At 39.5% G+C, this 25,768-nt stretch overlaps 1 protein-coding gene across 2 annotated transcripts in view; it reads left to right on the top strand.

The window, feature by feature from the left end:
- LOC121958162 (immunoglobulin superfamily DCC subclass member 3) overlaps positions 1–25,398 on the top strand; it is a 53,330-nt gene extending 27,932 nt beyond the window's left edge. The window contains exons 3-15 of one of the 2 annotated variants that reach the window (XM_088090291.1): positions 1,358–1,663; positions 4,156–4,300; positions 5,444–5,574; positions 5,840–5,977; positions 6,099–6,257; positions 14,732–14,897; positions 16,729–16,979; positions 17,075–17,239; positions 17,454–17,642; positions 20,613–20,726; positions 22,484–22,610; positions 22,855–22,957; positions 23,789–25,398. In XM_088090291.1, coding sequence (XP_087946417.1) covers positions 1,358–1,663; positions 4,156–4,300; positions 5,444–5,574; positions 5,840–5,977; positions 6,099–6,257; positions 14,732–14,897; positions 16,729–16,979; positions 17,075–17,239; positions 17,454–17,642; positions 20,613–20,726; positions 22,484–22,610; positions 22,855–22,957; positions 23,789–23,863 — 2,069 coding nt within the window. In that variant the 3' untranslated portion in view covers positions 23,864–25,398. Of the gene's footprint in view, positions 1–1,357; positions 1,664–4,155; positions 4,301–5,443; positions 5,575–5,839; positions 5,978–6,098; positions 6,258–14,731; positions 14,898–16,728; positions 16,980–17,074; positions 17,240–17,453; positions 17,643–20,612; positions 20,727–22,483; positions 22,611–22,842; positions 22,958–23,788 lie in introns of both variants that reach the window. The other variant, XM_088090290.1, reaches the window with a different exon arrangement.
- The last annotated feature ends 370 nt before the right edge of the window (positions 25,399–25,768 follow it).

Raw genomic sequence — 25,768 nt, 5'->3', positions numbered from 1 at the left:
CAGAGTGGAAATGAGCTTCACTGGGAATAGAAATACACAAAAGTCCAACCCAAAGTCAAGTTCAGCTGCAAGCTGCTGTGCGTGGGATGTGAGGTTTGATGGCGACTGGACAGCAGCTCAGTTGAAGGGGAAGGGTGTGTTTGTCTGGACAGATGCAGATCCATGGTGACATTGATAAGGCATTGAGCAGGTTCAAGTGCGACTGCCATTGTTACTGCTTTACAGCTGGGAAGGAAAGCGGCTAGGCAAGGGTTCAAGGTTCTTTGCATATGAAGACATTAACACCAAAAAAGACCAAAAGAAAATAGGAAAGACTGAGAGTGTCACCAAGGTCACGGTGGGGAGGGGACAAGGGTGAGATAGAGAGCTCTGGTGGCATGGGAAAGTCACCTCGGAGATGGATCTGAAAGGACGGGACAAGACAGGAGGGGTGGAGGGGATGCATAAGAAGGGGCAGATGGTGCCCTTGGGTGCATGGTGGCTGACGGGAGTTTTTACAGAGGTTAGTGTGGGTGAGGTGCAAATAAGCATAGTCACAACACTATTGTCACAACTGGCCCTGGCTTCAATGGCGGGTCTCCTAACTTGACCCCAGCAGCCCTCGCCAGTGTTCTCCTCCAGGGCTCGGGTATTGTTGTTGCCCTCTCTGGCTGGATAGCTCACTGGCATCCAGTCTCCATTGTGACTCGCCTTCAGTAAATGCGTTATAGGCCGCAAAACCAAATGCACCATCAATCAAATGAGGTGGTTTCGGGTGTCGACGGAGATTTCTCAGGCAATTCGGTTAGGGTAATCTGAGGCTTGGTGTCCGACAGAGAAGCCTCCTCTTTGTGCTATTGTCTCTGGAGTCATGGCGTGTTTGTGGGTTTATGATGGAAAATAGATGGAAATTTTTGTGATCTACCAAAATATTCCCATGTCTTTGGGCACAACATTAGAAGTGGAGTTCAAGGTTGCTCTTTCACATATATCGTATTCCTTGACTTCAGGTTTTAAAGTCCCATCTGCAGTATATGTTTCTAAGCGACTGTACCTGAACATCACGTCAGTTATTTCTGATTCTAACAGTTTAACATTGTAGCTCTTTAATCGGCTGTTCAGCCAAAATAGACAGCTTTTGGCAACATTTGGCAATTTTTTTATATTTTAACTAACAGTCTGTAAATTAAATTGTATTGGCTGTAAACTCTGCAGACTTCGTCAGTGGTTCAATCATAACACCTTTTGGCAGGAAAACATTTATACATTTATAATATTTCTCTGGACTGAACAACATTTTTTCATTTCAAATAAGCAGATTTGTACTCACACAGCTTTTCTCTCTCTGATAATTTGTTTCTTTTCTTTCTGTCTGCAGGTGGCTGTCTGTCATCAGAGCTGTCTTTCTTGATAGAGCCAAGTGATGTGATTGCAGTGAGGGACCGTCCACTTATGCTGGATTGTCGAGTGCAGGGCGAGGAACCGATCATGGTCACTTGGCGCAAAAACGGGGTGCCTCTACCCACCAGCCCGCGGGTTCGGGTGCTGGCGAATGGCACGCTGTTCATCCAGAGCTTCCAGAAACGCAGAGAGGGGAGTGACGCGGATATGGGCGAATACGACTGCGCCGCCCAAAATCGCTATGGCATGCTGGTCAGCCGCAAGGCCAAAGTCCTGTTGGCATGTAAGTTTTTGACAATGCACACAGCACATCATTTTTACAATCTGCATACTTTCGACAGTATTACTCCCCGATGGGAAGAATCGATGTCAGTTGTTATTTTACTCCTTGATGAGCAGAACAAGTTTCTCACAGTGCAAATGAGTTGAGTAGGAAACTGAAAAGGCAAAGAAGAAGTGCACCCTACATGATTGAAGATATGGAAATACTAAATACTGTCCCAAAATGAACACCCAAACACTGGCCATTCATGTTTTTGCATTTTTGCACTGACTACTGTACTTGTCCTACAAACTTGGCTCAGAGGAGAAGTCTCAATTGGTCGCAATGTTGAAACCTCACACCTAAGTGCCACTAAATCCTATACACCCTTGATTATATAACACATGCTTTTGTGACTAGTAAAATGAAGTGCAGTAGGCAGACTAGCTAGTATGGCTGGACTGCAAGTTTTCAAGAGCACCAAGCCTCACAATACTCTTTTGTTTAACATAACCTGTTCTTGACCCCATGCCCCTGGTGTGTGATATATGATGAGAACTTGTGGAGAAACGGCAGCTGCAATTAGCCTGTTTGAATACCCTTTTCTGGTTAATATGCATACCCACATATTGTAGTGCCTCTGTGAGCAATTTTTCATAGAGGGTGCGGAGGTCAAGATAGTATACAGTAGCTCCCTTAATAAAACTATTTTGAAAGTTTCAAGTCTCACTCAGTGGGACTCTGACATACTGTAGATATCAAACCAAAAAAAACCAGCCAAATTGAATATTCGTATATTCAATAGATGGCTAAAACTATAAGTTCTAAGTTGTAATAAAACATTATGTAACTTCAGACTTTTAGTGTGCATGATGGCCATTTGATAAAGGTTCTCATGTCTGCCTAAATGTGGGAAATTACATAAAACTGACCTTCATTGCTGTAATTTAACCATTTGAAACCGAAAAAAAATTGGCTTGATTTCTTTCAAAATCATGGGAAGAAGGCAATGAGAAATCAAAGAAGAAATTACCCAAAATTTAGCAAGAAATTAGTAAAAAGTACAAAAAAATTACCTGAAAATTAGCGATAAAATAAAAAAAGTAATAATTTAGAAAAAAGTTAAAAAGAAAAACATGGAAATGACCTGGAAAAAGTGCTTAAAATATGTAATTATGATCATTATAAACATTTTTTTTCCCTTGCTTCTTACTTTTTTCCATAGACAGCTGCTCATTGCTTTTTTCATGTTTTTGAAAGAAATTGCACCAATTTTCTCAGGGTTCAGAGGTTTAAATACTTGTGAAGGGCATCTGAAAGCAGCACAAGGAACGCCAAATCAGGTTTCAAGGGGTAAATGTGACAAATACACACCCTTCACTTGAAAATACACCACCCTTACATTTCATTACAATTGTGCGTTCTGTTTTGTTGATGTGTATGTGAGGTGCTTGTGATGTAGATTATATATCTTGAGAAACTGAAGTCAAATCTCATCAGAACATAGGTGACAAACAGTGAAGTCCTCAGGCATTTTAATATCCATATCCCTGCATTATCCCCAGGCTGTAAACCTGCGCAGGGAGCAGAGGATGTCCCACAGATAATCACCACATGTTGTCTTTTCTCTGTCAGAACATCCCATAGTCTTTGTTATAAACGATGCTTCACATGGTGAACACTTCTGCATCATACTTGGCAACCCAAACCCCCCTCTGACTCTTTGATCCTTTGTTGTCACAGGGAACCAGCGCCCAGATACAAACCCCTCGCCAAAACATGCCAGCTTCATTATGGAAAATCTATAAATTACACTGCTCAGCACACGTAGGCGTGTACAGTATTGTACACACACACACACACACACCTGCACTACATGTACAAGCTTCTCCCCTCCCCCACTCCTCAATCAGTCCGATAAAACCAGGGGGATATGGTTAATCCAGGAGAATTACGACTAACTCAAGGTGGTTTTACCCCAATGCAATGAGTTGCCATGGCGATGTGCTCTCATTTGCAGACCCCTCCTGTGTGGTATACACCCTTATTGATTATGGCCACCAGGTCATTAGGAATCATGTGTCTATGTGTTTTGTGTGTTTGTGTGTGTGTGTGTGAGTGTGTGAGTGTGTGTGTACAGTCTAAAAAAGAATCTGCCATGATTTACAGTAGCAAAGGCTACATATAATTTTGAAATAGATTATAAGGATAAGATAAATAATTCTAATCCAAAACCCAAAACTCTGCACCATGCAAGTCTACCATGTACTGAGCCCCCTTGTTGGTCACGTGACAGAGAGAAGAATGTTGATGTGAAAATCAGTGCAAACAAACTGCTAAATGCACACCTGCAGAAACCTTGTATTATCTGAGAATAAAAATACCTTTGGGAAACAGGTTTGCAAGCTACGCCATCCGAATGTGCAGAGTTGTTGGAGTGCCCCTTCAGTGTTTCAAAATAAAATCCTGTATTTTTCTCATTAAAGCTGATCTTTGTGTTGTTTGCTCTCCAGCTCTTCCGAAGTTCCACACCCATCCACTGTCCATGTCGGTGGATGAGGGAGGTGTAGCCCGCTTCCAGTGTCAGATCAATGGAGTACCTGAGGCCAACATCACCTGGGAGAGAGACAGAGTATCACTAAACACCATAGACAACAGGTAAAACCATACACACACACACACACACACACACACACACACACACACACACACACACACACACACACACACACACACACACACACACACTACAGTGAGGGAACTGCTTCCTCAGCTAGTACTCTATAAACTCTATAAACTATAAATGTATCAAAGACTTCAATTTGTGACACCTATACATTGTTATTTTTTATAGAATTTTGATGTTGAAACTTTATGTCTTAAAACACTGTGGGTAATGTGTGGTTATGTTTAAGCACCACTTGCTTATGGTTAGGAAAGGATCATATTTTGGCTAAAAAAATACACCGTTTTGGGAGCACAATCCCAGATGAGAACATAACAGTGTCATGGTAAAGGACAAGCATTATCCCTGGTGAAAAAAAACAGCTACAGGTCGCTAAGAAACACCCACATTCAGTGGCTAAAAAGCAGCTGGAAAAAACAATCTGTCGCTAAAACGCTATTTATTTGTTCATCTGCAGCTTGGCAGGCGTATTGCCTGGATGTCAGGCCATCCACCTCCAAAGTCGGCTGATATACTATGCCACTTTAGACATGTTGATATGATGTATGAAATGTGCAAATGTCACATATATGAGGTTTCCGTAGACATACAATGCAAACAATTTCCTCTGGCAAGTGGGCTAAAAAAATTGACCATAAAAACTTTATTAATGCACTGTTGCTGTTTAATTCAGGTCACTGTGGTCCAGCTGTACACTCAGAATGATCCAGACACCTAAAATTTGCCAAAGTATGACAGGGCACACTGTTTATGTTAAGCTCATGAAGCTTTTGTTGCTTACAAGTTGTAACTACTTTTTTCTACATTATAGCTGACATTAATCTGAACTGATATTTAAACAGCCACCTTTCTAAGCTATGTGTTATGAGCATTTCATAAGGTAAAAAGAGAGATAGGATTAAAAAAAATTATTTTTTTTTGTAAAAGAGCAACTTATCCAAAGGTCAAGTCTGACTTCCAAAGCTAATGGTCATATATATCCATGACTGAGGACAAGGGTCTCTTTAAAGCCTCAACATAAGTATTAAAATGGAAAAAAGTGAGTGGTATCTCAGAAATTATGTGAGAATTTAATTTTTTGGTGCCTCACACTCGTACCTCTCCTTCCTTTCCAGATACACTCTCCTGCCGATGGGTATTCTCCAGGTGACCGGCGTGAGGCAGTCAGATGCCGGGGTTTTCCGTTGTGTCGCCACCAACATCGCCAATACTCGTTACAGCCACGAGGCCATGCTCAACATCACTGGTAGGTGGACATACTGGTAGCGTGTAATATACATCAGTCAAAAAAAGACCTCTGTGGAGCTCTGTTTTTAGCTGTAATATTTATTTATGTATGTATTAAATTGTAAAGATACATATAATGTGTCCACCTGTAGAGGTAATTCCCACAGTCCATCAAACAACAGTCCTCAAGTGAAGCAAAAAAATGGGTTTTTATCCCAGCTTTTTCAACTGAAAGCTTAATCATCTCATCCATATAAACTTTTGGTTTTCCTTCATCCCACTAGGTGGAGCTCCCAGAATCTACAAGGAGCCAGTGATCCTGTCAGGACCCCAAAATCTGACCATCACTGTCCACCAGACAGCCATCTTGGAGTGCATTGCCACAGGAAACCCAAGGCCCATTGTTTCCTGGAGCAGGCTAGGTACCACTGGAAAATTTCTAATAATATGTATATGATTGACTGGTTAAAAACATGCAACATGTTTAAAGATTTATTTCACAAAAACCATCTCTGTTTGTCTCTGTGTCTGTGTGTCCACCAGACGGACGCTCCATCGGGGTGGAGGGGATCCAGGTGTTGGGCACAGGGAACCTGATGATCTCAGATGTTTCCCTCCAGCACTCCGGTGTGTATGTGTGCGCTGCCAATCGGCCCGGCACCAGAATGAGACGTACTGCGCTCGGACGACTCGTGGTACAAGGTGAGGCCATACAGACACGCACTGCTGCAGTGTTGTTGAGCGAAGCACTTAACTCTCAACTGGCCCAGTAGATCTTCTCACTGGCCATCAGTACCGGCCAAGGAGTTTTCATCTGCTTAATCCTGGTTTGTACTTCTGCTTGTATCTACGTGCTGTAGCCTGGCGTGCATCCACCCAGAAATGTAACTACATCTTGCAGATATGCAGACCTGCTGCTTATGCTAGCTATGGCCCTGATATGGAGATAGATATAAACCTTGCTAAGCCATGCTCAATTATTCCTGTCAAAACTGAAAACATACACTTCCAACAAGTCTGAGGATGTGTTATTTACAGGTTGGCTAGTTGCAAAGAAAGCTAATTATTAATAGTTAGTAAAATTCATCTTTTGTTCAAATTTCCAACAGTCTTTCTTAAACCCGTCAACACCACTATGACAACAGGACATGAGAAATGCTGCGCCTACACACAAGTTATGAGACACAAATTCTGGGAAGCATACCTCCCAAATGTTGGACTGTTTGTTAACATAAAAACACATCAGTACAGGGCATGGTGCAGTCGGGCAGGGCTAAGTGAAGAAACACTAAAAATGAATCAGTTTGAATGATAATCATGTTTTACACACTGTTCTGTAAACTGACCATCTGATATACGTATATACATCCTCTCCAGCAAACATTCAGCCATTGTTGCAGCCTTTGTATAATTAGCAGACCTCTATGAGAGATCCCGCTTGTGTGTGCACTTGACCATATTAACTGGCGATGACGGTGAGCAGAGAGGAAGGAAAGGGTCAATAGCAAAGCTCCACCCTTTCTTCTCACCTTTGCCCCTCGTTGTTTAGTGGGGGTTGAGGCATGGGCCTGCTGTACGGTGACACTATTGGTGCCCCCCCACCCCACCCCCCACAACACACATATGTGCACCCTTTCCAGTTCCCGTCTAACAATTAAGCACTGACACCAATGTTCAGCTGTGTGTGTGTGTGTGTGTGTGTGTATGTGTATGGGGGGGGCTGATGAAAGCGGGTGAAGGGTTGTCTATGACGTGGACATCAATCACCCTGTAGATGTCCATACACTCAGCCCACATGTATTTCTCACTGTCATTAGCTGGGTTTTAATTAGCTGTCCTGAGGCCAGCTCAATTAGCAGCTCACCTCCCAGAGTGTTAGAGGGCGAACAGGGAGACGAGACAGAGACAAGACAAGTGTTAAAGTGTTCACTTTCTAATTAGCAAGCTATCTCTGGTTTCTCTGTACATGTGCAGTATGTTCCTGTAAGTCATAGGAGTGAAACTGGATTTGCATAAAGGATTAAACACTATGAAAAAAAACCTGTCTTCACTCAGCAGCCCCATCAGCAGAACCAAAGTTGGTATTGTACATTTTTGAAAACCATGCATACATTACATTTGTTCGCTATAATGTAGATGTTGTTTGGAACTTTACTTACTATGCTGCGATTAAGTTGTGGTTAGGTTTAGGCACAAAAAAGACTAGGTTTGAAAAAAATCATGTTTTGGCCAAAATATCCATTTTGGTGATATGCCAGTTGGAAATGCAGCAACTCTTGTTGTATGATGGTCTCAAATGGTGGGCTGCAGTAGTCTGCAGCTTGGCAGCCATCAGCATGCCCTCCATCTCCCTATAACAAAGTCAGCCATATAACCTCCCTTTAGGAACATAGATTTGATATATATGAACATGTTCTCATCCCAAGTGGTCACATGTTGCTGCTTTGCAGTAGACTTCAGCATCTACATATTATGCTGTAGGTATCCTTCTGCGTTTGGTATTTATGTTCTGGGATGGCACTACTGTGATGTCAACACAAGCACATGGTGGGATTATGCGGTTGACATGACAACGAATGCCAGGATGTTAACAAACACACATGCTGGAACGGATGGTTAGGATTAGGGGATGGAGGCACAAGGTTAGGTGTAGAAAATTAGCATCACACAGAAAACATCATCAAGGAAAGCAAACACCGGACTCCTGTATAAAAGTGCAGGGTTTGTTGAATCCATCGCCCGGACTATAGGCAACTTTGTGCTCCTTATTTTACGTTATTATTTGCCAACTTTAGAATGAAAATTGGCAGGTATGAAATATACAAATGTTACATTGTTTACAGAAATGTAAAATGCCAAAATTTTCTTCTGGGACTTGGCTGCACTCAAGTAATTTATACTTTTACTTCGCTACATTTCACTTTTTTTTTATGTCTGACCGATGTTAAATTTTGGTTGGACTGAAAATCAGATTGATGATATTTTAAATGTCTAACAACTTTAGAATTTCAAGTTGTGTGGATGTTAAAAATTGTGATGTTTTGCAGACGTTAGGTTGCAGTCTTCATACCTAAAGACTAAATGTTGTTATTCATCAAGATTACTTTGACATGAGATTTTTATTGCTTTCTTAATAACCAGCTTTATTTGATGTCGTGCAATCAGTTCTGAAACAAAAAGTATCCAGATACACAACATTTCTCTGGTTACTCTCAGCATCATCCAGAACATCTTTCCCAGTTCATTATCTATGGAGCAGCTTCAGACTTCACACCATATGACATCATAAAATTGAGTTTTAGGACTCTAGTTTTTGGATTTGGGAGTGTCCTTTATGTTTACTGATATTTTTGGACTGTCTTAGATCATAGGAATAACATGTATGAATTTTGAAAATCAGTGTAGCTAATCTTTAAATCTGTGATTGAGAAATGTATTAACTCTACGTGTATAAATTCAAACAATGGATAGCATTTGAAATATAAACCAACAGAAAGCACTAAAGCACATTTCATTAGATTTCTTGTTTCTCAATCACATCAATCTTTATTCATATAATTTAGCTTCATCCATCTCTCTGTTCATGTTGTGTCCATCTCTTTTACCAGATCAATCGATACTTTCCCCTGTCACTCTCTCACAGTGATTGGCAGTGCCTCTGGTGTAGAGGAGGGGAGAAGGGAGTGATCTCTAATATATTCATTAATTTATTGATCAATTTGGTCTTTTTGGGGGGTTGAGATGGAATAAAGAGCTTTGGGCTTTGGCCATCTGGTAACATGACCACTGAGCCACAGCATCAAAAGTATAGAGGTTAAAATGTCTTCATTTTTTTTATTTTTCATCAAACAGTTAGATTACAACCAAGCTGTAGCTATATCTTTTATTGACACTGGGTCATTTTATCTCAGATGATGTGACATTATGTCTCATATTAGAGCATACATGGGATAAAACAGCAATATACTCTATATAGCTATTTGTACCTTGGGAAGGGTGTTTAACATTTATGGGATCAAATTTGTGTCAATACAATTTGAATTATATGAAAGGACGCCTTTGAATGGACAAGAAAAAGATTGCAGGTTTAGAAAAAAAATAAATGCAGAAATAAAAATTGTGCATAAATTCTGAGAAAAAAATACTGGGATAATCTGAGTCCAAATTCACAGCAAAAAAAAAAAAAAACTTGCTAAACGAGCATGTATTAATTGATTAAAAATAAAATCTAATAATAAAAATTTTAATTAAACATATTTAAACATGTTCATGCCATGGCTGCTTTTTGCAAGTCCCCAAATTAGACAAAAAGAAAATGTGAAGCCGGTAAGTTAATTTTGTCCATTACAGTTGTTAAAGAGTTTGTGCAGGGATGATTTGATGACTCAGTGAGTGTTTTTATTATTCAGCTGAAGTCAAGTTCACTGGGAATCAGTGCGTCTGGCTGCTGTTTGTGTTTGTAGTGTGAAGGTTTTAGCTGAGGTCTGAACTTTCACACAGCCTGTGTGCCAGTCCGTCTGTGTGTCCACGGTCATGGTCAGGCTGCAGGGACAAAGGAGACAAAGAGACAAAAAGTGGAAGACATCGAGACGGTCAATGTGAGGTGCAAGGTGCAAGAGGGAGGTCCAAGGGGCAGGGAAAGGAGAGGGTGATTGATGACCTGCAACCTCTGACCCGTGACCCCTGACCCCTGACCTCGACAGGAGGTTTTAGGGTGTGTTTCTGTGAAAACGGTTGGATTTAGAGAGGAGGTGGAGTCAGGACGGACAGATATGGAAGGGGAAAGGAGGTGTGGTCTCAGAGTTAATTAGGGAGAGCTGAAAGATAAATGGCATCCCAGTGGAGGGGTGAGGGCAACCAGGGTGTCACCACGTAGAGGGAGACACAAAGGATGGCCGGCCATTATAGAGAATGGTGCTTTAAATACGCCCATCCCCTTCCTCCTTCCTCTCCATTTTTGTCCTGTTTTTCAGATGAGTTGAGCTGCAGATCTTTTATCATGCAGATCCCACTGAGGCTCTCAGTGCAATTCTCACATTCATTATCAACATCAGCACCAAAATCTGTCGAAATCTTCAAATGCATTGAAAAAATAAAATATAGAAATATGTATTTGGCAATGTAACTAAGTACATAAATGCTATAATTATGTACAATTTTAAGTGTGTACCCCACCTCTGTGAGGAAAAGGTTGTAGGGGGTTTACTGTTTATAGCTGCAGACATTACCTGAGTGTTAAGGGAAATAAAACAGAAGCTAACTGTCAGAAAAGCATAATATGTTAGGTACAACAAAAACATAAGAAAACTACTGGTACTTTACTCAATCATTTCTATTTTTTGTGACTTACAACTTCTAGTCAACTTAATGTAAAGAAAATAATCTTTTTTTTCATCAGACAGCTGTACAGTTACTGGTTTGCAGTAAGATTTTACAGACAAAACACATTATGAGCTCCAAAATATGATGCGTTCTTATCGATTAAACCACCCAGCAGTGTACAATAAGCTCCAAAAATGCAGCTTTGACAATAATGCATCAGTAATATTAATCAAAATACATTTAATTCATTATAATATAACAACCCAATCACAAGAAAAATGTTGGCATTGTAAAAACTGTGAGTTTTTAATGATTTCACCAATGCTGTCAACTGTCTTTAAACTCTTACTAGACTCTTTATTATATAATTATGTACTACAAATCCCTGATTCTTTCAGAAAACTAAATAAAGTTAGTACTTACTGTGTGTACTGTCACAGTATACTTTTCCTAACTTCATAACAGAATATGTAGTTGTTTCCAAGTAACATCATAAGAGATTATAAAGAAATATGAGCACTTTCAAAGGAAGCATAACCCATTAAAATACTCCTTGGGGCTTATTGCAATAATATTCAGAACCTCTGGAAGATCATTTCCCTCAGAGCACTTTCATTTGTTCAAATTTAAACACATCTATTGCTCATATAATGTTCACTTTTGTGAGGAAAAGAGTTCAGCTCACACACATATTATGTTAATCTGGTAATGCTCAGTGTTTGTCCAAGCAGTGGACAGATGAATGGACCCCTCTGCAAACAAAAGGGACCAAACATAATAAGAAGCGCGTACGAGGTGGGGCGAAACTCAAGGTCAACAGAATCACAGATCAATACAGAGTATAGATCGACTGATGAACGGTCAGCTGAGGATGCCTGACACTTTCTAACATGATGGTGGGGCGGCTGAACAGATGAAGGGGTGGACAGCTACTGTCCCCGGAGATAATGACCACACACACACACACACACACACAAACACACACACACACACACACAAGAGAGAGAGAGAGAGAGAGAGAGAGAGCAAAAACCTGAAAATGCGAAAAACTCTGCCTTGAACTTGATCTTTTGTTTGCAATGATAACATTATATTAACCATTGAAAATATTATCCTTTCATTTTTGATTTGCTGGCAGGTGTTAATTGAAAAATAGACTGTGGTTACATGGACATGAATAACCTGTATATCAGGCTGATCCTGGTTATGATCATATTTGAGATATGGTGTTTACATGCTCAAACACATAAATGGAATATCCCAAAAACCAGATCATTAAGGGGTTACTAATTCCCATGTAAATGCAATGCAATGCTATTTTTTAATAATAATGTTAAAACTGTGACATTATCTGGGACACGAGCAACATTTTTCCAAATTAGTTTTCAGGAAAAAAACTAGAATGGAATAGCTGTGATGAATATTGGATAAGCACATGCAGAAATGTAAAGCACTAGTAAAATAGGAGTGTGCAAAGTTTTTCACTGAGAGCGTCAATTTTCAAATATGAAGATGACCAGTGTGATTAGACAAGTCTTTAATCCTGGTTATAATTGTGTCTTTATTCCATCCCCCAAAAAACCTCAGTGCTGTTCAGGAAAGTCTCTTTCATGTATCTCCATCTTTGAATGAGCTCCCATGTTTAGCAACACACTCTGAGCTATGTAGCCTGATTTCCGGAGACACACAGTGATTTGTACCAACTTAATTTAACTTGTCTTTAAATATTTTCTAATGCTTAGTTTCAAAACGACGCTTTACAGTTGACTCTCACCACATTGAATATTCACACCAAAATGCACATATGGCTCAGTCGCCTTCTGCAACAAACTTGACCTCCATTGTCCAGCTGGGCTGAAAAGGCCATTTGCTCTTCATGCAGATCAGTGTGATGTGCTCCCCTCTTCACCCAGTGGTTCGTGGTTACAGCACCTGCACTATTGTGTGACAGCTTTAAGGCATGAATTGTGCACTGTTTTTAAACAAATTTCAAAATGAATTCATCATGCTGGCTAACTCTGTTTTGTCACCGCCCTAATGTAGCAACTTGTGATTATGAGACACACTAATGTTATATTTAACCCTTTAATAATGAAGAAATGAAGAAAAATCTGAAAATGAGCAAAAAGCAAAAAAATAAAGAAAAGAAGCTAAGTAAAATAAATAAATAAAACAAACAAAGCAAACAAACACTAGGAAATGACCTCAAAAAATATAAATAATTCTGTAACATAATATTAAATATATAATTGATAATTAGAATCATTGTCATTCAAGTCATTTTTTAGCTTTTAAAAACTTAAATCTAAAAATTTCTTGCAATTTCCTTGCAAGTGATGTAGTTATGAGTTTCAAAGGGTTAAATGTAAATATGGAAAACCAAAACCACATCCTTTACCCCACCATGTGTGCATTTCTCTCTTGTTAGGGTTTAACACTCACACACAGGCTGCTGTTATCACCTCCTTCACTTGTTTCCTTCATGGGTTAGTTTTCTGGCTCTAATAAAAGTGGTCTGACCATCAGACGAAAGAGAAATCTGCGGCTGCAGTGATGAATGCATCCTTATTGAAATGGCCATCTTGTTGACACATCCCCCTCAGTGGGGGGTGTCGGGCCACAGAGGGTGTTCAGGTCAATAGATCAATGAGATGCTGAGCGTGGGCTGAAGTGTGTGTGAGTGCTGCCTATATCCCAGCAGATATATGCATGTCTATTGTGGCTATATTGAACTGGGTGTCAGGAGGAGCAGTCAAGCCTGCATCTGGTCGGCCAAGTACTGACTGGGGTCAGCAGGCTCTGTGTGTGTGTGTGTGTGTGTGTGTGTGTGTGTGTGTGTCCGTGTGTGTGTGTCTGTGAGAGACCTTACTATTGTATGGAGTTTGGAGAGACACCCTTCACACATTAAACAAAGCACATTCACAGGAATATAAAGTAATGCAACAATCTGTGTATTTCTGAATATTTTTAGAAAGTTTTCAAAGTAAAAAGTTTCAATGTGTGTAAGTTTTACTGTCATTCAAGTGTTTTTTTAGAGGATGTACTTTGACCCATATCATAATTATTCAATTCTGCTTTGAATTTGGCCTATTCCACATTGTGTTTTAAAGACATGCAATAAATAAATCACCACCTTAGAATTATATGGTTCTATCTGCGTTCGGAGCAGTTTTTAGATATTGAGCTGCAAAGTTTTTAGGTTGAAAACATAAAGGTTTATATCCTTTTTTACTATTTAGAATGAAAAAGTCCATAATGCATATAAGCTTAAAAAAACACCTCACATAATGCTAATAAATTGTCACAGAATAAGAATATATGAATAACTTGATGAGGATGTGATTGAGTTTTATTCTTGACTAGATAGAGATAAGGTTGGGCCAGATTAAATTGGAAAGTAGTCAGTTTATACAGATTGCATGGCATTTTTTTTGGAATAAGTGACAAATATAATTGGATTACAAAAAAAGCATTGGTAATAAAACAATTATTGGCCACAAACAAATTAGTTCCACAAATGGCAAAATTGCCAGAATGTATGTCTGGTGCACTTTTAAGAGAGCATTGGTTATGTAATAACTTCACATTGTAACTTCACATGTACAGCTGGATGCATTGTCAAGTTAGTGAAAAAAAGTGTATATTGGTATGAGTGAAAAAGCAAAAAGTATTACAGAAGAATTGTCTCCACCAGGCCTCTTTGATACTATAAATTGTAGTATATGTAAATCAGTGTACCTATGACATCAGTGTTTCAGTGTCTGTTGGCTGTCAACAAAGGCTGTTGGTGGGTAAAGGAAAAAAGGGTTTATTGAGGAACCCCTTGTCTCATCTCCCTCTCTGCTCCTCCTCAGCTCCTCCTGAGTTCCTGCAGTGGCCGCAGTCTGTGTCCAAACCCGCAGGGGGCAGTGCTGTGTTCACCTGTGTGGCCCAGGGCGTCCCTGAGCCTCACCTCATCTGGCTGAAGAACGGCAAGGTCCTGAGTCCTGGACACAACGTCAAGCTGACCAACAACAACAGGTAGGTGGTGGTAGCGATGTGTTGTGATGTAAGTGTATTAATTTTTCCTTTAATTTACTAGAAACTGAGGATATGAATGACTTCAGTCTCCATGTAAAGCCTTGTAGGAACAGTATGGACAGCCACACAGCACAATTGATCTTTAAAATATATCATTAACCATTAAAACAAACTTTTTAACGAAACCAAGTTAAGACAATCCACTATGGTCCTGACAGGCCAGCTATGCTTACCGAAAAGTAACTTTACCTTCAAAGACTACCTGTGGTATCTGACCTTTCACGGAGCACAGCCCTTAGGCCGTTCAAGCATACAAAGAACATCTGTGGCAAACATATTGATCGTAACCATAAGTATCATGACAACCCAAAGTCAGAGCCAGCTGCAACATTTTACAGTGCTGATGTAATTTTAAATTTGTCATAGAAGTATAACTGAAAGTGGGCAAAATTTAGATGTCAGTTCTGCCTCATTTCCACTGCATGGTTTGAATCAACCACGTGTGCACCTTTGTAAGAATTCAGAGCAACAATCCTGAATTATTGTGGTTTGACTGAAATGAGAGGTTGGAGTGAGTATCAAAAGCCCAATCTGTGCAATTCACCACAAATATACAGCAGGCCCTATTTTTAGTCCTGCAGTATCTGTTGTACCACACGGTGGCAGTGCTGCTCACAGAGTGAGGAGTAACTGAGTCTGATGATCAGTGAGCGGCCTATGACTGAACAAACAAATCCCATCCTTCCATTGGAATATTTAATCTCTATATTTCTATCTTTATATAAATTACCTTAAATTACCTCAATATACTGTATAGCTGTGATGTATTCCACTTTCAAATATATCCAACGTTCATTGTAACCACATTTTCAGATATGATAAGATTATTTACAAGAAAATAGCCTTATGTTGTGGATGGAAGGTCCTTAGCTTCTCACTAACTTGCTATCTCAACTATCCCATTCAGGTGCATTATTTTAGGATTAATATGACATTAAATATTAGGATTTTACAGCTTCTCCTGCTCTCTTTGCACTTTGTTTGTCCTGTGTGTGTGTGTGTGTGTGTGTGTGTGTACTAGATACTAGATTGGACAGCGGGGCTTTCATTAACTCAGCTTTAAAATAAGGCCAAAATGCTTTATTCGGTTCTTGTAATATTAATTCATAGTGTGTTTTAAAGTATATTCCCAAACAAATTTTAACTTTTTTAATTTCCCTGTTGGTATGGGAAGAAGTTATTGAATTAACTTAAAGTCAATCAAGTTTCTGCAAAGTAGACCTGAGGCCATTTACCCAATTTGCCCAATTTTAAACAGCAGCAGCAGCTGAAATCATATGAGTTAGAGAGCAGTAGTCACTACAGCAGGAACTGAGGAACTATTACCAGTACAAATTATGTCATTGCATTTTTATTTTTATTTGTTTACTTATTTACTGATGTGTTTGTTTAGTTTTACTTTTTATTTATTTTCATTTTATTTTATTCATTTTTTTCCTGTTTTTTTCCCTGAGATCTTATATTTCAGTGGGACCTTCCTAGCTAAATAAAGTATAAAAAAAAGTATCTGTAGTATTAATACAGCATTTACAGTATAATGTGATGTGAGTGTTAGTGTTAGTAACAAGTCATCGTAATAGTGTTACTTATAATTGTAGCAGTAGCAAAAGTGGTTGTAGTTGCAGGAGTGATTGGTAAAAGTAACAGTAGTCGTAGAGCAGGGTATGTTGCAATACTAGTATTTGGTGTAGTTACAATGTTGCTATTGATGCTGTATATTTGCTCACTCTGTGCAACAGTGAAATCATTAGGCTGTGTGTTATCTTTGCAGCACTCTGGCTCTGACCCGCATCAGCTCAGACGATGAGGCCATCTACCAGTGCATCGCAGAGAACAGTGCCGGCACCAACCAAGCCAGTGCCCGCCTGGCTGTGGCCCAGGCTAAAGACCTACCCGCCGCCCCTGAGGGCCTCAAAGCCAGCGTGCTCTCCACCAACGCCCTGCAGATCACATGGAGCCAGCCACCTGCCGAAGTCACTGAAAGCATCATCGGATATGTCCTTCACATACGCAAGATAGGAGGTGAGTGTCCCTTAGACCACACACCAGAGAAAGGTACAATCCACTTCAAAATGTTTGTGATGATGTCTAATTGTAAATTCCTGTGTGTGCTTCAGAGCCCGACAGTCTAGAGCTGCAGGAAGCCATCAGTAAAGGGACCTTTCAGCATGATGTGACCAACCTGGAACCAGCCACCACCTACTCCCTCTACCTGAAGGCCTACTCTCCTCTGGGAGCCAGCCAGCAGTCCCACACTGTGGTGGCCACAACACTAGGGGGCGGTAAGAACAGCAAACACTGACGAAACCATGCAGAGTTCATTTCTGCTCCACTTCCTTGACATTAGACAAGCTTGTCTCTAGCTGGAGAGGCCATGTTGAAAGAAATGGAAACTGAATGCATTAAAGATTTAAATATCCTAAGATGCTTGACAGTAGGTGTTTGCAAAGATTGGACAAAATTCTCACCCTCATTCTGTCTCTTCTCTCCATCTAGTACCCACTGCTCCCACCTTCTTCACCAAGGTGGTGAACTCCAGCGCCGTGCAGGTCCTCTGGGAGCTCCCTAGTAAGGCTGGCAAGGCCGAGGGCTTCAGGCTGTCCTACCGCAGGGTCCCCCACGCTGACTTCCAGACGCCAATCCAGCTGCCCTGTTATATCAATGCCCACACCATTGCCAATCTGGGTGAGTGTCACTGTGTGTGTGTGTGTGTGTGTGTGTGAGTGTGTGCGTGTGAGTGTGTGTGTGTGTGTGTGTGTGTGTGAGTGTGTGTGTGTGTGTGTGTGTGTGTGTGTGTGAGTGTGTAAGACAGGAATATTAAACTTTCTTTTCCGGGGGCCATGTTTGCAAAATGACAGAAGGCCAGGGGCCAGTTAATAAACAAAATGAATAATATTAATCAGTTTGTATTATAAATGCACGATGATACCAGTACACTATCCTAATCAGCCGATATTGGCTTTAAATTAGCTTTTTCCTATTTTGCACAATGTATGAATATTACAAACACTGAAATTTGTAGTTTATGTCTCAGTCTGCTGGTGGGCCATCATGATAAGTGTATGCATAATATGATGTTAACTGCACTACAGAAGAGACTTGGTGCTTTTTATGTGCACACTGGCACCTTATTACATTTAAAGTACACAAAAACCTCTCTGAATCTTATTGTGAATTAAAAAATGGTTGTCAGCCCACCTGGCACCCTATTGTGGACCAAATCTGGCCTGTGGGTGAAAACTCGGCTATCGCTGTGGTAAGATCTTGCACTCAAGTATGAAGCATTAAGTATCTTAGACAAGGTTAACTGTCAGGTTTACTACAAGTGTTGCCTCCTTTGCTGTAGCTGACACAAACATCACCCTCACACTGACCTTAATCATGTGTACAAAATGAAATCTTGTCAGGTAAATTAACTGAAAAACTCTGTTCTCACGCACATTTAACAGTATTTAATAGTTGCTACAAAATGAAATGAACAGAACAAAAAATGAAAGTTTCCACATCACACCATCAAGATGCCATTGTTTTTATGCCTGAGCAGCCACATCGATCTCTCCCCCACGTTTGTTTGCACAGCGACACCTTCGGGCTTAGTGCCTGTAACCATAACAACACATATCTTGCTCACCTACAAAACAATATGATTGTATTGAAATTCAAGACGTCAGCTGAACAGCGCCGTCGCCTTTTATTTGATTCTGTTTCAAAGGCAAAATGTAACACCTCTATGAAACACCAAATGTACAATTTTTACAAAATCTGGCACCACTGACCGTCAAATGTGTTGCATTGTTGATTTTGTGGTGAGTAGTAACCATTACCCCTCTCTTCTTTTGGGACATTATGCAGAGCTTTTTCCAATTTAATTTAATAGATCTTTTTTTGGTCAGATATAGACTGGTCTGTCTCTCTTTGTTGGTCTGTTTATCAGCGTTTCTTTTGTACACTTATTGGTAGGGGCGTACGGTAAAAGTGTCAGAGGTGAACATACCAAGTGGACAGATCAATGCAGGTTATCATAGCAGAACCACAGTTTCTTATAATTTCATAGAAAGCTGTAAAATTTAACCATAAATCCAGACAGCGTTCAAAAGTCTAGTCTAGTTAGTAGAGAGCAGCTCAGGTGGTTATGCAACAATGTAAAATTACATACACTCATACACACATACAACATACACGAATACAACTCAGCAAATATGGAGTGTCCAATAATAAATAAACAGTAAAAGGTTTTGGTTTTGGTGGGAACAGTTCTTATACTCTTTGAAACCTGAGCAAATTTGCCTGATTTATTTCAAGAACATAGGACAAAGGCACTGAGCAACTTTCTACAAATTAACTCTCAAAATATTCATGAAATTACTGAAAGTTACAAGGAATTTTCCTAAACATTAGCACACAAAAAACAAAAAAAAAAGGCAATGACCTGAAAAGCTAAAATAAATAAATAAATGATTATAATAACGACATCTAATGATTAGTTTTCTGGACATGTTTTCCTATTTTTTGTTATTTCTTTTTAGTAATTTACTCTAATTGTTTTCAAAAGAAATCCAATCAATTTGCTCAGGTGTCAAAGGTTTTAAGTGCTTGTGAAAGGCATCTGAATGCAGCACAAGAAAAATAAAAGAAAATATCGATCCAGGTTTAAAAGGGTTAAAATCAATCTAGAAAACAAAACCTGCTTAGAATTTCAACAACTTCCTGCACACTGTCTACCCACTGTCTTGAAAATGTTGTACATAATTTGTGCCAACTTACATACATCTTTCTAATAGCTTTTTCCAACCTCACAGAAAACTAAAAGGAAACTACAGGCCTGAAAATGAACATATTACCATACTGACTTATGGCATATCAATGTGTTAAAAGCTGAATGTGAAGAAATATTTCCCTGCTCAGCTGCAGTTTAACAAAAGGCTGAAAAGTTGAATGTTATTGATAAAACAATGAGCCTACAGATGTGCCTGAATAACTCTGTGTCTGTCTATTATCAGTCAACCTTTGCTTCCTGAAGCCTCTCTAACAGCTGCTGTCCACGCTGTCACTAATTCACCGAACACGCATTGATCTTCACAGCAGAAGTGCCGTCAATGATAATTATATTTCATGTGCAGCATGACAATTATCTCATCAGTTCGTCATCTAAATGGATGTAATTTGCTGTTGAAAGTGTGGCCCCATGGTTAAACGTACACATCATGTCTCAATCACAACAGGCAGCATACAGAGGATGCTGTAAGAAATGAATGTAACATAACACTTGTGTAACATGTGCGGCGCCTCTTACTGATTGAGCCTTTTAAATTCACAGCATGAAATATAAACATCGGCAACCTAAAAGACATCTTTAAGATATTGTAAAATGGGTTATCCGTGGTCCAGTAAGCCAAAAGGTCAAACGACTGAGAGAAGATTTAGAGGTAATGCACAAACAAGACAATATGATGTGGCATAAAAGACAGTGACACAGTGAGGTTTTGTCCGATTGTTGCCAGTAATACAAATACAATACATGCAGGTTTTGCAGGAATGGGTAACTCTTAAAAAAACATATCATCAGCAGAGACATTCACTTAAAACACAAATCATTCTCCTTTAAAAGCATTTATTAAGCTCCTGACTCACTCTGTACACGGCAATCTGTTTCAGAACCGGGTGCCGTGTATGAAGTCAAACTGGTGGCCTACAATGGAAATGGGGAGAGTGACTGCTCCAAGAGACTGGTGTCGCTTGCAGAGGAAGGCACAAGTGACAAAACCACTGGTGAGTGTGATCACAAGCTGTTTCCTGAAACAGCTTTCAGCACCTCCTCTGACTGATTACACCTGTGAATGCTGTGCAAAACACTGGGAAGAAAAAAAAAATCATTATCAGGATTGGAACTACTTGTAGTGGGTAATTATGATAAGTTACAGTCGCTTTAATGTAAAGCATATAGAGTATTATAAAAAAGTAGAAATAAGGGGAATGAAAATAAGAAGTATGCAAACATATAAAATAAAATATGCCCACTAAGCTACATTACAATGTATAAAACTATTATGTGAAGTTTTAGAAATCTAAAAATATGTGTATTATATTACAAGATGCGACATAATATATATATATGACTTGAAATAAGAATATGTAGGCCTACAGTATATGCATCATATGTTAAATACATTCAAGAGTGATGTTGATCAGAATAAATTAGGATACTGAAGAATATTGCACAGCTGAATAATTGCACTGAGTATTGTGGCAATTGAATTTTTGCACCTGTTCTCGTACAGTTAAGGCAGTGTTGCAATAATTATTGTACATTTAAGTCACTATTGCAAAGTTGAAATATAGTAAGTATTTATCCTATAACACCCACACGAAAATATCACTGGAGTATGAAGGTATATAAAGGTATAAGTGTGTGCCATTTATTTTCATCATTTCAGACTAGTAAATACACAGTAGAAGCCCATAAAATGTTAAGAAAAGTAAAGAATAATGTACCTAATTTAGTTAATTTATTATTTAATAAACCTACAACAAAAGCCTAAAAGCCCAATAATGCATCACAATATGAAACTCTGATTTGACAGTCTACATCAGAAGTTTTTAACCTTTACTTTTAAAAAAGACTTTTCTTTTTGGCCAAAAGTGTGTCTGGAGGTGTAAAACATATAAGCCTTATAATGAAGTATCCTTGAGGAAAGCCTGGGGCTGAAAGGCATCTATTTCCTTTTCATTAAATGCAATGATACTTTTTTCATGAGTTCTGACAACTTCATTTGCTATTTTGTGATTTTGGGGTCGGCATCCATTATGCTCAAAAGTCACTTGAGTTGAGCACAGCAGTTCTTTTGTTTGAGCCTTATAGTGAAGGTAGCCTGGTCTATTAATTCTAAATTAGCCTATCAACATTACTAATAGGTCTAAATGAGCACTCATTAATATGTTTTTCCACATGGTGGCTACTCTGCGGTGGGCTTTTCATGGTGCAGAACTGGCTTTGAAAGCGAACTGTTCATGCACTATTAAATTCTCTATATTCCTCTGAGACTTTTGGGAACCATGTGTGGCTCTGTCTATATCTAAGGCAAATTGGAGAGAGAATCAAAGAAAAATCTTAGACCAAGAGACTCTTAAGGACATTGCTGGAAGTATGGTGGTAATATGCAAAAATGGCAGATCACCTGGACTCATCCTTATAAAGACATTCATGCCAAAGTTGATTGCTTTTTTGTTACACTATAGATAACTTCAAAATGATTTCCCGATATATGATAAATATCTCTTTAAAATTCTTTTGGCTGCTAGAAAGGGAGCTCTAACACTGAAGTGGCTGCCAGACAATAAACCACCGGACTGCAACTGTCAATGAAATAAATTGTATAGAGTGTCTGACCTTTAGATTCAGACTATAATATAAGCAATGTGTAAATCTCTGAATGAAAAGGACCATTTATATGTGCCAGATGCTAGTTTGGCTAAAGCTCAGGGTTTTTTGGGGGGATATATTTCATTAGTGCTGGGTTTGTTTCCAGGAGGAGACAGTCTGTGTCAGTGCAGGGATGGAGAGGCCTCGCTTGGCAGCATTGTTATTGGCATCCATATTGGCACCGCCTGTATCATCTTCTGTGTTCTCTTCCTCATGTTTGGATACCGTCGCAGGTAGGTGCCTATACACTGTACATCCTTTTCACTATGTGTTTAGAAACTGTCAGTAGTTATTGTTAGATTATAATCCAATGAATAATGTGCTATATTTACTGTAGTATAGAAACCAGGACTATTGATCATAAAGACTAGCTTTTGAGAATTTTGCACTTTCATGAATTATTCTTTAGCTCTGCTGATGTAAAGTTATTCAGAATTTGCACTCATAGCTGTAACTTATTTGCAGTCTGTTTTGCAGTAAAGGGACTCAGGACAGCTGGTCTGTACCGAGGGACAACACAGGACACAACGGCATCCCTAAAGATGGCACAAACCGGCCTAGAGTGGAGCCAGTACCTCAGGTAGTCCCTTTGAATATGCTGGTCACAGCTTGTTCAATCTTATTCAACAACTTCATTTATTAAGTACAGTTTCATCACACTTTCAAGGATATGTTTTGTTGTAGGGGCTTGAATAAGAGAATTGTTTTTAAAAATTGTTTTACAAAATCTGGCAATCTTAGTAAGAAATTGTTAAAGTTACCTTTTGGTTACTTCAAGATCAAGAACAGCCTGATGGTCTTAAAAAACGATACATAGATAGTAGTTTGCAATGATGTTTGTTTCCAAATAAAGCTACTAGAAACACAGACTTTACAATAAGTAAAAGTAGTCTTTACAGTTAAATATTACAATCGCCTGCACAATTGGAACAAACAGTTCTGTAGTGGAGTATAGTGACTATTTTTTCTCAATGGAGTCAGGTGTTTTTGATATAACAACTTCAAATCACTGTTGTTAAGGGCTTTCTTACAGCAAGATAAAGCAGTGAAAATATTCTAAAGATAGCATATACTTAACTTATATTGATTTTTATTTTAGGTTAACTATTTTGGGTGGCTTAAAACCAATGGAGGCAGAGTTCACTCAACACTGTTTGATTAGGTGTACGTGATCCAGCGTTTTCCTACCCAGAACTTGTTGGAAACGTTTCAGTTTATTGGCAGTCCACATTCTCAAAGCTATGAAAGAGTCCCTCAGGTCTGAAAATGCAGATCGTGGTGAACTAAGGGTTACTTCACTGGTACTTTGGTGCATTGCTTGTGCATGTCATAAACAGCTCTGTATTTGATATCTGGTATCTGATCCTTGTCCTTGTTCTCTCCCTCCTGTCCTGACTCTTCCTGTGAGCAGGTGGTTTGTCCAGCACAGTACCAGGTCGTCATTGAGCAGCACTTGTCAGGTTTGCCTGGCACGGACACCGGCTAAGAGGGGTCAATAATATCAATACCCAGATCCCTTTCCTCCCCTCCAATAGTCCACTACTCTCTTAGAAAACCCTAGCCTCCCATCAATGAGCACCTTCTGTGCTCTTTGATAGGGGTCAGTCATAGGTTTCTTCTCCCTCCAAAATGCTGCTAAAAACCTAAAAGTAGCCTCAATAAAACTGTGACAGAGAGCGTATAGAACTAGGAAATATCCTGGTACTTTGCCACCCCACCCCTATCCTTTACCTCTACCTCAAACCAAAGCTTATTGCCTTTATTGCCTGTGCATGTGCACATGTGCATGTAGAAAAAGCCTTCAGAGAGCATTGCCACTCCAGATAAGATCCTGTCACAGTCTTTTTGTGTGTACACCACAAACACTCATGTCAATTTTACCAGTGGGAGTCTGTTCCATAACCAAAATATATTATATTCCTCAGACGTCCTCTGGTAAGCTGACATGTTAAGATGTGTGCTGTGGTGTTAATACCCCAAATTAAGCCATTACTAGTCTGTTGTGACAGAACTCTTGACTTTGCCTTCAGCTCCTCTGCAATAAGAAAGGGAAGAAACATAGTGGCCTTTGTGAACGCCTTATGAAGGGGAAAGTTGGATTAGCAATGATTGTCTATCACCATATGAGCCATTTAGAGGAACAGGCACTCTTTACTCAACTCTTCCTCAACCAAAAGCTGCATACCTCCAAAGAAAGCTACCTCAGTTTGTCAAGGATGTCTGAGCCATACCTGAGGCCAATTTAGCCTAATTATGCAGCTTGTGCTAGCCTACCTCAACCAAAAAAACCCAGTGAAACCCTTTCCCTTCAGCAATTACTTTCTTGACCAGTGCCAGTGTACCGTGCCAGTCGCCAACCAGGACAGTCCAAAGAGTGCTCACCAGGATGACCACCAGGGAGAGCGTAACTGTGGCAGAACCTGGACTCTACTGCTACAAGCCTAAACCTTACTGTACCGGACAACAACAAGAGCTTTAAGAACCTCATGTTCAAGCCAGATCACCTTGTTTCCATCAACATGTCCACTTTTGGTGGAAATCTTCAACTTTTCCAATCTGATGTCGGAAGACATCGGGGGGGTATTTCCTATTGCCTCCTTGATTGTATTTGTTCCATTATGTGGCTATCCATGGCTTTAAAATACCCACAAGTTTCCATCTCCAAAGACATATTAGTGCAGAAGATGTGGCTCATGGAAAATATGGACCTCAAAGAATGCTTCCTGAACCTTTTAAGCCATGCATTCGAACTTTTCTCTGAAGTCCATCAAAGAAAACAACATCAAACTCACAGGATGCTTGTTTGTTCTGCACAAACTTGATACCATACTGATGATAAGCCAAAAAAAAAAAAAAAACTCAACCACCTGAGGCCATGCTGCCAAGTTAACTCTCCAGATGCCAAAACGGTCACCCTGGGACCTCAATGACACTGAGTTGGCGGCGACAGAAGTTTTAAGGTGATACGTGCCTGAATGCACGGACGAGGCTCGTTTTTCACCGTGTCAGCCTATCCAAAAAGTTCTTCTATGAAAACCAAGCTGAATGATACCCAAAGATGATAACATTTTGATGGTTTTCCTTATTTTCCTTTGAGAAATTATTTCAAGAGAGACAAAATATACTTACGTTTTTGGATTATTCCTGTTGAAAGGGGTCGCCTGAGTGTGAAGTGCTTTAACTAAACCCAAGCCAAAAAAAAATGTTCTCATGATTTCATTTCATTTTTTAAATATTATCTTCCATATCCTTTAGTTTGGTCATTCAAGGTGCACCCCTTCAAACTGGAACTCTATTTTGTTGACAACGTTTAACTTCTAATGAGCGACCAAATGAAGATGTCAGATATTTTGAAAGACTTTCTATGTCAATACTATAAGGAATACTTGCT

Source organism: Plectropomus leopardus, chromosome 17 (assembly GCF_026936395.1).
Source record: "Plectropomus leopardus strain MGB_pleo_1.0 chromosome 17, ASM2693639v1, whole genome shotgun sequence".
In the NCBI taxonomy this organism is placed as follows: Eukaryota; Metazoa; Chordata; class Actinopteri; order Perciformes; family Serranidae; genus Plectropomus; species Plectropomus leopardus.
The sequence above is the reverse complement of the archived record's forward strand: the minus strand, read 5'-3'. Positions and strand labels throughout refer to the sequence as shown.